The sequence below is a fragment of the Salmo trutta genome, chromosome 29 (genome assembly GCF_901001165.1).
Source record: "Salmo trutta chromosome 29, fSalTru1.1, whole genome shotgun sequence".
NCBI lineage: Eukaryota > Metazoa > Chordata > Actinopteri > Salmoniformes > Salmonidae > Salmo > Salmo trutta.
This window is the reverse complement of record NC_042985.1, coordinates 3,295,571-3,312,337: the sequence shown is the minus strand read 5'-3', so window position 1 is coordinate 3,312,337 and position 16,767 is coordinate 3,295,571. Positions and strand designations below refer to the sequence as shown.

Genomic DNA, 16,767 nt, shown 5'->3' with positions numbered 1-16,767 from the left:
TCCCCATGTGCAGCTGCAAACCTTAGTCTGGCTTTTTATGGATGTTTTGGAGCAGTGGCTTCTTCCTTGCTGAGTAGCCTTTCAGGTTATGTCGATATAGGACTCATTTTAGTGTGGATATAGATACTTTTGTACCTGTTTCCTCCAGCATCTTCACATGGTGTTGATCTGGGATTGATTTGCACTTTTTGCACCAAAGTACTTTCATCTCTAGGAGACAGAACGTGTCTCCTTCCTGAGCAGTATGACGGCTGCATGGTCCCATGGTGTTTATACTGGCATACTATTGTTTGCTCAGATGAACATGGTACCTTCAGGCGTTTGAAAATTGCTCCCAAGGAAGAATCAGACTTGTGGAGGTCTACAATTTTTTTCCTGAGGTCTTGGCTGATTTCTTTTGATGTTCGCATGATGTCAAGCAAAGAGGTACTGAGTTTGAAGGTAGGCCTTGAAATACATCCACAGGTACACTATCACAAGCTATCCACAGGTACACTATCAGAAGCTTCTAAAGCCATAAAACAGTAGATGTCCTAACCGACTTGCCAAAACAATAGTTTGTTAACAAGAAATTTGTGGAGTGGTTGTAAAACGAGTTTTAATGACTCCAACCTAAGTGTATGTAAACTTCCGACTTCAACTGTATGTTTCTCATCCCAATAAAGCCCTTTGATTTGAATTGAAATTGAGAGAGAGAGTGACTGACCATCCTTTTGTGAGTTTAATGTTCACTAATGTTTCCATTGTTCATTTCCCTTTTGTTACTTGTCTATTCCATTTGCTTTGGCAATGTAAACATGTTTCCCATGCCAATAAAGCCCTTTGAATTGAATTGAGAGAGAGAGTGTGTACGTGTGTGTCTGTCTGTCTGGCTGTAAATGTCTTAATGTGCAGTAACTGTGTATGTTTGGTACTAAACTCCCTCTCACCACCACCCTGCTCAACACCATACTGATGATATCTACATTAGCTTTTAAACTGCCTGTATTGACACTGGCCAGCAATAAAACCTGCACTAACTACTGGGCTTGACCTTCATTTGAATAATCCTCCTGGAGATCAGAGAGGTTTCAGAACTAACTCTCTGGGAGGGAGGGGACTGACCATGGCCCAGAAGTAGTTAGCCATCTGCTGCCGGTTCTGGAGAACAGCCCAGAGGAACAGGTCCCTCCAGGGGTGCTCACAGCGCTCCTCCAGCTCAGCCAGGCTCTTCTGGTTGTTAAAGAGACGGCCTGCCTTCTTGCCTGTCTTCTCCTGGAGACAACACACACACACACAGACACAGTGAGACACACACAGAGAAAGAGAGACACAAACACACACACACACACAGTGAGACACACACACGTAAGGATGAAGAAGAGTGAACTCTGACAGACACATAGAAATGCAGAGAAAAACGTGTCTCTGCTGGACATCTTGACATGGTTTCAATCTGTTCTTCAGAAAAGCCTTGGAATCTGTGAGGTTTTCTTTTCTCCAGCCACGACTCAGTCTTCAGCTGTGATCCATGAGGAACTATCTGTGACCCATGAGGAACTATCTGTGACCCATGAGGAACTATCTGTGATCCATGAGAAACTATCTGTGATCCATGAGGAACTATCTGTGAACCATCAGGAACTATCTGTGATCCATGGTGTGATAAACTCACTCTGTGTTACCTCAGGAACAGCCTACCCAGTACCCACCGTGGGCAGCTTCTGATAGAAGCCTTTACACGAGTCGTGCAGGAAGTCTTTCAGCACTTTGGACACCTCGTGCAGGGTGAAGCGGGCCTTCCGGTCCCCGGGCTCGGCCTTGTGGTGGTCGTGAGGGGGCCCAGGGGTCCGTGCTGCCTTCAGTAGGAGCTGTTTCTCCTGGTGCTTCTTCAGGAGGAGGAGATGAAGGAGGCTCTTCTCTGACACGGAGCAGTAGAGCTCCTGCAGGCGGCCGTAGGTCAGGAACTCGCCCAGACACACGCCGTTGTCCACAAATAGACGCACAAAGTCGGGCTTGTCATTGACCAGGGCGTCCATCATCACCTCCTCCAGGTCACCTGCCTGCGAGGGTCAGTAGATAGTGCTATATATTACTAACTTTGTAGTAAACTGACAATAAAATTCTAATATTCTGTTTTACTAAGCAATATTTATGCTGCATATAGGCTTTTTACATTCCGTTATTATACTAAGGTAAGATAAGTTTTTTAATGATCCTCAATGTGGCAGCAAATATATTACATAAACAATAATCAGCACTAGCAGGACAAAGTTCAGGACCAATTGGAGAGAGAGAGAATGAATGAAGGAGGGACATCTCATGCTGTCTTTCATTCTCACCGTCCACTCCACGTCCCCGTTGAAGATGTGGCTCTTAGCGATGTCCACCCGGTTCCAGGCCACCGCCAACTTCAGCTCATCCAGGAAGTCCTGAGCTTCCTGACTCTGGCTCTTACAGGCTGCATGCCACACACAGGGCAAAGGTTAGATGTTAGGGTTCAAAGGTTAGATGTTAGGGGTCAAAAAGTTATGGGTTAACCCCCGTTCAGAAAGAAAGTTCATATCCATCAAAAACAGAATGCGCGTATTTCTTTTCTATGTTGACGGATGGCTTTCAGTAACTCCTCAAACCTTTTTATATGGAGCATAATTGGAAATGTATTGATCTTTTGACGGAAATCTTTCATCTGCTTCTGTACAAGCCCTTTTTAGGATTGATGTAAGTGCTGTCAACCGCAGTAGAAGCATTCCATCCAGTACCTTTGACCAAGGCTTTGAGGATGACCGTGTCCAGCTCAGAGCTCTCCTGCTCGGGGTCATGAACTGTCAGGAGGTGGCCGTTGTCCAGTATCTTCTGGATCTAAAGATCAGGAGGAAGTCAGTCAGTCAACCTCTCTCTCTCTGCTCTCTTTCTCTGCTCTCTCTCTCTCTGCTCTCTCTCTCTCTCTGCTCTCTCTCTCTCTCTGCTCTCTCTCTCTGTTCTCTCTCTCTCTGTTCTCTCTCTCTCTGTTCTCTCTGCTCTCTCTCTGCTCTCTCTCTGCTCTCTCTCTCTCTCTGCTCTCTCTCTCTCTGCTCTCTCTCTCTCTGCTCTCTCTCTCTGCTCTCTCTCTCTGCTCCTTACCAGCTTGGTCCAGTTGGTGATGTCAGTGCTGTGGTGCACGCTTGGAAAGGTGTCTAGCAGGAGCTCCTGCACGCTGTCCATGTCCCAGCAGCCCCGGTTCATCAGTGTGACCAGGATGTCGGCAACGCCCCCCGACCCCGCCAGTATCAGCCAGGGCATGGCGTTCCCTATGCCCCTATACATCCTCTGCACAGAGACAGAGGAAGACTGCTTACCCAAACAGCACACACAGCAATATAGAAAGTATGGTAACACAGGTACAGTATAATGCATTATGATGTGCTGGTAATTCACTGTAAGATTTGTAATGTTTTCATTACTATCTCCAAATGATTCTGACTAAATAGACACTTTGAATCAACTGAAAAGTTGCTATGGCAACATAATATATAATAGGCCTTGTCAAATGAAATTATATACGTTCATACATGCTTATGACAAGTAATATAATAACACATTATACTGAAAAGTTGAATTAATGGAAAAGTAATATTTTCCAAAAATGTGACAAACCTGTAGGATCCTGGGTTCTCCATGCACCAGGAGACACAGCACTGGGATCTCAAAACTACCTGCACCTGTAGAGATGCAGAATATCAATGAGGGCCCTGGTTGTTCCTTAAAACCACTCATTAAAGTCAAAGGAAGCATTCTTCCTGAAGAAATACAAGGGTGCTGTGTCGAATATGACGCACAGTAAACATGAACAACCTTCAAATAAGTTGGGGGGGAGGGGGGGCAGGTAGTCTAGTGGTTAGAGCGTTGGGTTAGTAACCAGCAGGTAGTCTAGTGGTTAGAGCGTTGGGTTAGTAACCAGCAGGTAGTCTAGTGGTTAGAGCGTTGGGTTAGTAACCAGCAGGTAGTCTAGTGGTTAGAGCGTTGGGCCAGTAACTGAAAGGTTGCTGAATCTAATCCCCGAGCTGACAAGGTAAAAATGTCTGCCCCATTCTGCCCCTGAACAAGGCAGTTAACCCACTGCTCCCTGGTAGGCAGTCATTGTAAATAACAATTTGTTCTTAACTGACTTGCCTAGTTAAGGTTCAAAAAGAGTAAGTAAGTAGGTTTAAATTTAAGTAGGTTCACCTCCATAACCGGTGCGCTGCAGGGAGATATGCTTGAGCAGCTTGACCCTCATTTCGCTGGTGGCCCCGGGGCGCTGAGGGTCCTCCTCAACCAGGACAAAGTGGGAGTGGTTGCAGTCCAGGGAGTACACCGCCCCATGGGGCAGGTCCTGGGGCTCCACCACAGCAGGCTGGTCTGGCTGCAGGAGGACACACGTCGGTCAGAGGAGCACATAAAAACAACTCGGCAACTCACACACACATATAGACGTTTTCCTATGACCTCGTTGTTTAGTCTACCCACATGTTAAATGTAATCAACATCTACTCTGAACTCATAGTATATGATCTTCTGCATGGATGTGTATGGAGACCTTAGCAGCAAGCAGAGCGTCTCTGTTGTGGATCATGTTCCAGGGAGCGATGCCGATGGCCACCACCTTGACCTTAGAGGAGGTGCTGGCCAGAGAGTGGTCACGGACAGCCTGGCCCAGGTGCTTGGTGATGCCAAAGCGAAGCCCATTGGTCAGGATCCAGGCACCTGTGAGGTAGAGACATCATCTCACTTTGTCCACTTTAGAGCAGGGAACTCAATGTGGCCCATTGGCTGATTTAATGCTGCCCACGGTTATCTTAGTAAAAACAGAAGTGAATGTGTGTGTGTGTGTGTGTGTGTGTGTGTGTGTGCGTGCGTGCGTGCGTGCCTCACCTGTGCTCTGAGCAGCCTTGACCAGTCCTTTCCTCACGGTGTCCCTGAGCCAGGGTTTCATCTGAGCCAGCTCATCTCCCCCCACCAGAGCCACCACCAGGTGTGGAGGGGCTAGTCCCCACTGCTCTGTCAGCATCTGGTAGATTAACACTGGATCTGTGGAGCTGTGAACCCTCACAAACTGGACAGAGAAGCACAGTGTGGTATTTACTGAGAGATCTACATGGTCAAGGAATAGGTCCTCTTTCATATTTCTTTAATCTCTTTCTTGACCTGAAATAGTTTTGTAAAATGATGAGAAACATGGATAACTTAAGCTGAAATGACTGAGTGAGAATATGCATTAATTATCAATCTGCATTGTTTTGATAATTCAGGCCATGTTAGTGCTGAAATGGAACACATTCCTGCACATACTGAAATGGAACACATTCCTGCACATACTGAAATGGAACACAGTCCTGCACATACTGAAATGTAACACAGTCCTTGTGGTTGTAACAGTGTTACCATCTGGTTATAGCACCTTGTGGTTGTAACAGTGTTACCATCTGGTTATAGCACCTTGTGGTTATAGCAGTGTCACCTTGTGGTTGTAGCACCTTGTGGTTGTAACAGTGTTGCCTTGTGGTTGTAACAGTGTTGCCTTGTGGTTGTAGCAGTGTTACCCTGTGGTTGTAGCAGTGTTGCCTTGTGGTTACAGCACCTTGTGGTTGTAACAGTGTTACCTTGTGGTTGTAGCAGTGTTGCCTTGTGGTTGTAACAGTGTTACCTTGTGGTTGTAACAGTGTTGCCTTGTGGTTGTAACAGTGTTACCTTGTGGTTGTAGCAGTGTTGCCTTGTGGTTATAGCACCTTGTGGTTGTAACAGTGTTGCCTTGTGGTTATAGCACCTTGTGGTTGTAGCAGTGTCACCTTGTGGTTATAGCACCTTGTGGTTGTAACAGTGTTACCTTGTGGTTGTAATAGTGTTACCTTTCCCCTTGTCCTACTGGTGCCAGTGAAGTCAATGTCCCCCACTCGTCCTGCTGCCCAGTGGCCCCTCTCCTTGTCCCCTCTGCTAGCACCCCGGCCTCGGCCTTCAGCCACACTCTCCACGGCCTCGTCCAGCTGAGAGTAGCAACGGCAGGCCAACAGAGCACTGCCACAGCACAGACACATTATACATTATACACATAGAAACATTGTACATCATATACAGTAGTATTTACAGTCCGGTCATTCACAATCCACTATGACAAACAAACACAAACCACTCCTACCTTTGCTCCCGTGAACACTCCAGTACATCCCCGCATCGTGGGCATCGTCTCTGCAGCGGTAGCGCACCCTATAGACACAGCACCCATAGTGCACAACATGACCTTTACCCCACAGCCAGGTAAATCTAACCCAGAATCATTCACCAGTCACACTGCTGCTGATGACAGGTGTGAGGCATCTCCAAGAGCTTAGACCTACAGTACCAGTCAAATGTTTGGACACACCTACTCATTCAAAGGTTTTTCTTTATTCTTACTATTTTCTACAATGTAGAATAATAGTGAAGACATCAAAACTATGAAATAACACATATGGAATCATGTAGTAACCAAAAAAGTGTTAAACAAATCAAAATATATTTTATATTTGAGATTCTTCAAAGTAGACACCCTTTGCCTTGATGACAGCTTTGAACACTCTTGGCATTCTCTCAACCAGCTTCATGAGGAGGTCATCTGGAATGCATTTAAATTAACAGGTGTGCCTTGGTAAAAGTTAATTTGTGGAATGTCTTTCTTTCTTAATGCGTTTCAGCCAATCAGTTGTGTTGTGACAAGGTAAAGGTGGTATACAGAAGATAGCCCTATTTGGTAAAAGATCAAGTCCATATTATGGCAAGAAAAATAAATTACAGTCCATCATTACTTTAAGATATGAAGGTCAGTCAATCCAGATAATGTCAAGAACTTTGAAAGTTTCTAAGTGCAGTCGCAAAAACCATCAAGTGCTATGATGAAACTGGCTCTCGTGAGGACAGCCACAGGAAAGGAAGAACCACAGTTACCTCTGCTGCAGGGGATAAGTTCATTAGAGTTAACGGCACCTCAGATTGCAGCCCAAATAAATGCTTCACAGAGTTCAAGTAACAGACCCATCTCAGCATCAACTGTTCAGAGGAGACTGAAATGAAATCAGGCCTTCATGGTCGAATTGCTGCAAAGAAACCACTACTAAAGGACACCAATAAGAAGAAGAGACTTGCTTGGGCCAAGATACACGAGCAATGGACATTAGACTGGGGAAAATCTGTCCTTTGGTGTGATGAGTCCAAATTTGAGATGTTTGGTTCCAAGTGCCGTGTCACGGTAAGACGCAGAGTAGGTGAACGGATGATCTCTGCATGTGTGGTTTCCAACGTGAAGCATGGAGGAGGAGGTGTAATGGTGGGGGTGCTTTGCTGGTGACACTGTCAGTGATTTATTTAGAATTCAAGGCACACTTAACCAGCATTTCTACCACAGCATTCTGCAGCGATACGCCATCACATCTGGGTTGCGCTTAGTGGGACTATTATTTGTTTTTCAACAGGACAATGACTCAACCCACATCCAGGCTGTGTAAGGGCTATTTGACCAAGAAGAGTGATGAGGTGCTGCATCAGATAACCTGGCCTCTACAATCCCCCAACCTCAACCCAATTGAGATGGTTCGGAATGAGTTGGACCACAGAGTGAAGGAAAAGCAGCCAACAAGTGCTCAGCATATGTGGGAACTCCTTCAAGACTGTTGGAAAAGCATTCCTCATGAAGCTGGTTGAGAGAATGCCAAGAGTTTGCAAAGCTGTCATCAAGGCAAAGGGTGGCTACTTTTAAGAATTGATAATATAAAATATATGTTTATTTGTTTAACACTTTTTTTTGGTTACTACATGAGTCCATCTGTGTTATATGCAAATCGGTTAGCATTTTCATTTTTGCATAAAAGCTTTTTGCATAAAAGCTTTCTTCCTGAGATCTGTCATCATAATGAACCACAAGCTCTCTGTAGAATGAAAGCTAGACACAGAGGTGTAGGACGCCCCGCGAGGCAGGGAGGGCTTCGAAGCTCAAGTTGCCTCATACCCTAAATTTGTTTAACAATTAAAAAATAAATATACAAACATTGGGTGACAAATCACAGCAAATGAACAAAGAGCAGAGTCAGATAATTTACGAGCTAGCTTGTTCATTTGTTTAAAAAACTAATTAGTGGGTGTGCTAGCTTGTTCATTTGTTTAAACTGTGTGCTAGCTAGAAAGCTAAACATGACTTTTACAACTCATATAAAAGATATTGAACTGTAGGCCCATCCATTAGTCAGTCAGTGGAAATATGGATACTACGTTCCCCAAGAAGCAATGTCAAACATGTTTCCTTGGTGATATTTTCATATGATCTTCCCTGCTTATGTATTCAAGAGACCTGAATAAACCCACTGTCAGCACCCCTTTATCAATACACATTACAACCAACTATATCACACTGTCAGCACCCCTTTATCCATACACATTACAACCAACTATATCACACTGTCAGCACCCCTTTATCAATACACATTACAACCAACTATATCACACTGTCAGCACCCCTTTATCAATACACATTACAACCAACTATATCACACTGTCAGCACCCCTTTATCCATACACATTACAACCAACTATATCACACTGTCAGCACCCCTTTATCAATACACATTACAACCAACTATATCACACTGTCAGCACCCCTTTATCAATACACATTACAACCAACTATATCACACTGTCAGCACCCCTTTATCAATACACATTACAACCAACTATATCACACTGTCAGCACCCCTTTATCCATACACATTACAACCAACTATATCACACTGTCAACACCCCTTTATCCATACACATTACAACCAACTATATCACACTGTCAGCACCCCTTTATCCATACACATTACAACCAACTATATCACACTGTCAGCACCCCTTTATCAATACACATTACAACCAACTATATCACACTGTCAACACCCCTTTATCAATACACATTACAACCAACTATATCACACTGTCAGCACCCCTTTATCCACACACATTACAACCAACTATATCACACTGTCAACACCCCTTTATCCACACACATTACAACCAACTATATCACACTGTCAGCACCCCATTATCCATACACATTACAACCAACTATATCACACTGTCAGCACCCCTTTATCAATACACATTACAACCAACTATATCACACTGTCAGCACCCCTTTATCAATACACATTACAACCAACTATATCACACTGTCAGCACCCCTTTATCCATACACATTACAACCAACTATATCACACTGTCAGCACCCCTTTATCAATACACATTACAACCAACTATATCACACTGTCAGCACCCCTTTATCCATACACATTACAACCAACTATATCACACTGTCAGCACCCCTTTATCCATACACATTACAACCAACTATATCACACTGTCAGCACCCCTTTATCCATACACATTACAACCAACTATATCACACTGTCAGCACCCCTTTATCAATACACATTACAACCAACTATATCACTGTCAGCACCCCTTTATCCATACACATTACAACCAACTATATCACACTGTCAGCACCCCTTTATCAATACACATTACAACCAACTATATCACACTGTCAGCACCCCTTTATCCATACACATTACAACCAACTATATCACACTGTCAGCACCCCTTTATCAATACACATTACAACCAACTATATCACACTGTCAGCACCCCTTTATCAATACACATTACAACCAACTATATCACTGTCAGCACCCCTTTATCAATACACATTACAACCAACTATATCACACTGTCAGCACCCCTTTATCCATACACATTACAACCAACTATATCACACTGTCAACACCCCTTTATCAATACACATTACAACCAACTATATCACACTGTCAGCACCCCTTTATCCATACACATTACAACCAACTATATCACACTGTCAGCACCCCTTTATCAATACACATTACAACCAACTATATCACTGTCAGCACCCCTTTATCAATACACATTACAACCAACTATATCACTGTCAGCACCCCTTTATCAATACACATTACAACCAACTATATCACACTGTCAGCACCCCTTTATCCATACACATAACAACCAACTATATCACACTGTCAGCACCCCTTTATCCATACACATTACAACCAACTATATCACACTGTCAGCACCCCTTTATCAATACACATTACAACCAACTATATCACACTGTCAGCACCCCTTTATCAATACACATTACAACCAACTATATCACACTGTCAGCACCCCTTTATCAATACACATTACAACCAACTATATCACACTGTCAACACCCCTTTATCCATACACATTACAACCAACTATATCACACTGTCAGCACCCCTTTATCAATACACATTACAACCAACTATATCACTGTCAGCACCCCTTTATCAATACACATTACAACCAACTATATCACTGTCAGCACCCCTTTATCAATACACATTACAACCAACTATATCACACTGTCAGCACCCCTTTATCAATACACATTACAACCAACTATATCACTGTCAGCACCCCTTTATCAATACACATTACAACCAACTATATCACACTGTCAACACCCCTTTATCCATACACATTACAACCAACTATATCACTGTCAGCACCCCTTTATCAATACACATTACAACCAACTATATCACACTGTCAGCACCCCTTTATCCATACACATTACAACCAACTATATCACACTGTCAACACCCCTTTATCCATACACATTACAACCAACTATATCACACTGTCAGCACCCCTTTATCAATACACATTACAACCAACTATATCACACTGTCAGCACCCCTTTATCCACACACATTACAACCAACTATATCACACTGTCAGCACCCCTTTATCCACACACATTACAACCAACTATATCACACTGTCAGCACCCCTTTATCAATACACATTACAACCAACTATATCACACTGTCAGCACCCCTTTATCCACTCACATTACAACCAACTATATCACACTGTCAGCACCCCTTTATCAATACACATTACAACCAACTATATCACACTGTCAGCACCCCTTTATCAATACACATTACAACCAACTATATCACTGTCAGCACCCCTTTATCAATACACATTACAACCAACTATATCACACTGTCAGCACCCCTTTATCCATACACATTACAACCAACTATATCACACTGTCAACACCCCTTTATCAATACACATTACAACCAACTATATCACACTGTCAGCACCCCTTTATCAATACACATTACAACCAACTATATCACACTGTCAGCACCCCTTTATCAATACACATTACAACCAACTATATCACACTGTCAGCACCCCTTTATCCATACACATTACAACCAACTATATCACACTGTCAGCACCCCTTTATCAATACACATTACAACCAACTATATCACACTGTCAGCACCCCTTTATCCATACACATTACAACCAACTATATCACACTGTCAGCACCCCTTTATCAATACACATTACAACCAACTATATCACACTGTCAGCACCCCTTTATCCATACACATTACAACCAACTATATCACTGTCAGCACCCCTTTATCAATACACATTACAACCAACTATATCACACTGTCAGCACCCCTTTATCCATACACATTACAACCAACTATATCACACTGTCAGCACCCCTTTATCAATACACATTACAACCAACTATATCACACTGTCAGCACCCCTTTATCAATACACATTACAACCAACTATATCACACTGTCAGCACCCCTTTATCAATACACATTACAACAACTATATCACTGTCAGCACCCCTTTATCAATACACATTACAACCAACTATATCACACTGTCAGCACCCCTTTATCCATACACATTACAACCAACTATATCACACTGTCAGCACCCCTTTATCCATACACATTACAACCAACTATATCACACTGTCAGCACCCCTTTATCCACACACATTACAACCAACTATATCACACTGTCAGCACCCCTTTATCAATACACATTACAACCAACTATATCACACTGTCAGCACCCCTTTATCAATACACATTACAACCAACTATATCACACTGTCAGCACCCCTTTATCCATACACATTACAACCAACTATATCACACTGTCAGCACCCCTTTATCCACACACATTACAACCAACTATATCACACTGTCAGCACCCCTTTATCCATACACATTACAACCAACTATATCACACTGTCAGCACCCCTTTATCCATACACATTACAACCAACTATATCACACTGTCAGCACCCCTTTATCAATACACATTACAACCAACTATATCACACTGTCAGCACCCCTTTATCAATACACATTACAACCAACTATATCACACTGTCAGCACCCCTTTATCCACACACATTACAACCAACTATATTCAAAGGCAAATGTAACTGCTGCACTATGTACCTTAATAAGACAGCTCTGATAAGGATGTGAATGAAATGAGACAATGTTATCAGAGGGAGTTAGATGAACAGGGAGAGGAGGAGAGGTTAACCTCATTGGCTGCCACGTTGAATACCAGAAAAGTTGGTCCATGTAACTGAAAGGAGTAGTTGGCTTTTATTTTTCTTCTCAATCGATGGATGCCACTCACCTCAGGGCTGAGGGTTGGCTGTAAAATGAGATTAGACTGCTGCATTTAACCTATATTCTTCCCTAGACTGAGCTGAGGGTTGGCTGTCAGATGAGATTAGACTGCTGGAAAAGAACCATAAAAGATTTGTCTCCTACTGGCAGCGATTAAGAATTTGCATTTGAGTCAACATTGCTTGACAGTGCTCATTTGCCTGGGATGCCTGGTAAAAGATGATCATCAGAAATGGGAAGAGATTCAAGGTCCATGCCTGCACAGCAAAAACAAGCAGCTTCAGCTTATTACCGTATTTGGCCTCACTGGCCACTCAGTAACATGTATTGGATCATGGCCAATAGTTTGGACAGGTTATGGGCAAAGATCCAACCCCCCCCCAACTCATTTAATCCTCTACTGTAAACATTTAGGTTTTTCACCCCAAAAATATTTAAAACTTGTATTTCACTGCTTCTCAAACCTGATTGTGGGGTCCAGTCTTCCTCTCGGTAACTGTCCTCACTACCAGAGGGTATGTATGATATTGACCAAGCCCATCATTTTACATCACATCTTTCATTGAGCATGATATTTCACTGAAAAGTAGCCAAACTGACAACGTTGCCCTAGGCAACACAACATAGTAGAGGTATGGTACAACGTTGCCTTAGGCAACACAACATAGTAGAGTTATGGCGCAATGTTGCCCTAGGCAACACAACATAGTAGAGGTATGGCACAACGTTGCCCTAGGCAACACAACATAGTAGAGGTATGGCACAGCGTTGCCCTAGGCAACACAACATAGTAGAGGTATGGCACAACGTTGCCCTAGGCAACACAACATAGTAGAGGTATGGCACAACGTTGCCCTAGGCAACACAACATAGTAGAGGTATGGTACAACGTTGCCCTAGGCAACACAACATAGTAGAGGTATGGCACAACGTTGCCCTAGGCAACACAAAGTAACCTACCAAACGGTGTTGTGTTGTCTGAGGGCACCGATGTGTAGTAGAGGGTTAAGACATACTGATGGCGTGCAGTTTGTCACGATCGCTTTTTTATGTAAAAGTGAGTCTGGTCTCGACGGGTCTTATTTGAATGTGGGGCAGGAAGGACTGTGTGAGGGGAAAGGACCATTGTCCATGCAAACATAACATTTGCATGCAAGGTCAGGAAGAGTTCAAGTGACATCAATTGAAGAGGGTGTGTGTGTGGGGGGGAGAATGGAGAGGGAATACGTGGGTGCCTGTTTGTATATGTGTACGGTATGCTCCTCAGAATAGGGGCATGCAGGCTGTGTGTGTGGGGGGGGGGGAGAATGGAGAGGGAATACGTGGGTGCCTGTTTGTATTTGTGATTTCTGTTCCACTAGATTAGTGGGCTGTTATCACTCAAATAATGAGGTCATGGGCCAATAGTTTGACGAGGTAACTTCAACCAACTCTACAGTCTCAGGAAGTATGATGCACACTACGTCATAACTTGTTTCCAAATGAATGCTGATTTTCTATGAGCTCACAAGTGTTCTACCACTTTAATAATTTGGAATGTAAGTTAGAGTATTGTTGACTTTTCTTTTGTTAAAACTAGTCATTTATGTCAAGGCCCACAGGAAATGTTGAATTAAACCTGAATTTGTCCCACAGATATTTGAGTATCAGTTTAAACCCCCCAACAGGAATGAAAGCCACACGCTGTAAGATGTGTTTACCATCAGAGTGGGTCCACCGACGTGAACACAGGAATAATATTCCCAGTGGCATTTCAACACCTTTTCAAAAAGTAAATATAGCACTTGATTATATTCTATGATTATGTACTACAGATAATATCCGTAGTGACATTCCACTAGACTAGAGCCACATTACACCATGAATCAGATCAGATATTATCATATCTGTAGTGACATTCCACTAGACTAGAGCCACATTACACCATGAATCAGATCAGATATTATCATATCCGTAGTGACATTCCACTAGACTAGAGCCACATTACAGCATGAATCAGATCAGATATTATCATATCTGTAGTGACATTCCACTAGACTAGAGCCACATTACACCATGAATCAGATCAGATATTATCATATCTGTAGTGACATTCCACTAGACTAGAGCCACATTACACCATGAATCAGATCAGATATTATCATATCTGTAGTGACATTCCACTAGACTAGAGCCACATTACACCATGAATCAGATCAGATATTATCATATCCGTAGTGACATTCCACTAGACTAGAGCCACATTACACCATGAATCAGATCAGATATTATCATATCTGTAGTGACATTCCACTAGACTAGAGCCACATTACACCATGAATCAGATCAGATATTATCATATCCGTAGTGACATTCCACTAGACTAGAGCCACATTACAGCATGAATCAGATCAGATATTATCATATCTGTAGTGACATTCCACTAGACTAGAGCCACATTACACCATGAATCAGATCAGATATTATCATATCTGTAGTGACATTCCACTAGACTAGAGCCACATTACACCATGAATCAGATCAGATATTATCATATCTGTAGTGACATTCCACTAGACTAGAGCCACATTACACCATGAATCAGATCAGATATTATCATATCCGTAGTGACATTCCACTAGACTAGAGCCACATTACACCATGAATCAGATCAGATATTATCATATCCGTAGTGACATTCCACTAGACTAGAGCCACATTACAGCATGAATCAGATCAGATATTATCATATCTGTAGTGACATTCCACTAGACTAGAGCCACATTACACCATGAATCATATGATTACAACATGTCTACAAATCACAAAGAAGAATGCTGTAATGCATCCAAACTGTAACAATATACAATTTGCCATCTCTGTAATAGGTTGTGAAATAAGATTTCCAAGAACCAAATAAATGTCAGAGAAGAAGTGATTCTTAAAAGCTGAGTACTTTATCACAGACATACATATAGAATAGTGCCTGCACACTCATGGGAAAAAAATAAATGATGACAAATCAACAGACAGGTTGGAGAGTTTGGCCAACCTGTTCAACAGTGCCTCATAAGATGTGATCTACTTACAGTCGCTAACATAGTTACTTACCAGAGGCGTGTCTTGTCGCTCTGTCATGGCTGTGGTCTAATGTGCAGTCAGCTTCCCTCCAGTCACCGATCTCTGCTCTGGGGCAAGTGACACCAGGTGAGCCCTTGGGGACTCCAGGAAGCAGCAGGTAGGTAAGCCACGCCCTGGCCTTCCTCTGACCAATCACAGTCTCCAATGAGCTCCATTATATTTGCATCATTATCTGCACCACCAGTGCACCTGTACAGGAGTCCCATCAGAACAATGTGATACACAGGGCTACACTACAGGGGATTATTCAATGGGCAGAATACAACAACTGATAACTGATATAATACAACAACTGATAACTGATATAATACAACAACTGATAACTGATATAATACAATAACTGATAACTGATATAATACAATAACTGATAACTGATATAATACTACAACTGATAAGTGATATAATACAACAACTGATAACTGATATAATACAACAACTGATAACTGATATAATACAACAACTGATAACTGATATAATACCACAACTGATAACTGATATAATACAACAACTGATAACTGATATAATACAACAACTGATAACTGATATAATACAACAACTGATAACTGATATAATACCACAACTGATAACTGATATAATACAACAACTGATAACTGATATAATACAACAACTGATAACTGATATAATACAACAACTGATATAATACTACAACTGATAACTGATATAATACAACAACTGATATAATACCACAACTGATAACTGATATAATACCACAACTGATAACTGATATAATACAACAACTGATAACTGATATAATACAACAACTGATAACTGATATAATACAACAACTGATAACTGATATAATACAACAACTGATAACTGATATAATACAACAACTGATAACTGATATAATACAACAACTGATAACTGATATAATACTACAACTGATAACTGATATAATACCACAACTGATAACTGATATAATACAACAACTGATAACTGATATAATACAACAACTGATAACTGATATAATACAACAACTGATAACTGATATAATACAACAACTGATATAATACCACAACTGATAACTGATATAATACAACAACTGATAACTGATATAATACAACAACTG

General features: G+C 42.0%; 1 protein-coding gene across 1 annotated transcript in view; it reads right to left on the bottom strand.

The window, feature by feature from the left end:
• trpm5 (transient receptor potential cation channel, subfamily M, member 5) overlaps positions 1–15,749 on the bottom strand; it is a 45,958-nt gene extending 30,209 nt beyond the window's left edge. The window contains exons 1-12 of the mRNA XM_029720565.1: positions 15,648–15,749; positions 6,134–6,201; positions 5,847–6,012; positions 4,873–5,053; positions 4,538–4,704; positions 4,186–4,363; positions 3,616–3,680; positions 3,103–3,288; positions 2,742–2,841; positions 2,322–2,440; positions 1,692–2,042; positions 1,105–1,254 (exon numbers count right to left, since the gene is read on the bottom strand). Coding sequence (XP_029576425.1) covers positions 1,105–1,254; positions 1,692–2,042; positions 2,322–2,440; positions 2,742–2,841; positions 3,103–3,288; positions 3,616–3,680; positions 4,186–4,363; positions 4,538–4,704; positions 4,873–5,053; positions 5,847–6,012; positions 6,134–6,201; positions 15,648–15,674 — 1,758 coding nt within the window. The 5' untranslated portion in view covers positions 15,675–15,749. The remainder of the gene's footprint in view (positions 1–1,104; positions 1,255–1,691; positions 2,043–2,321; positions 2,441–2,741; positions 2,842–3,102; positions 3,289–3,615; positions 3,681–4,185; positions 4,364–4,537; positions 4,705–4,872; positions 5,054–5,846; positions 6,013–6,133; positions 6,202–15,647) is intronic.
• Positions 15,750–16,767: the final 1,018 nt, after the last annotated feature.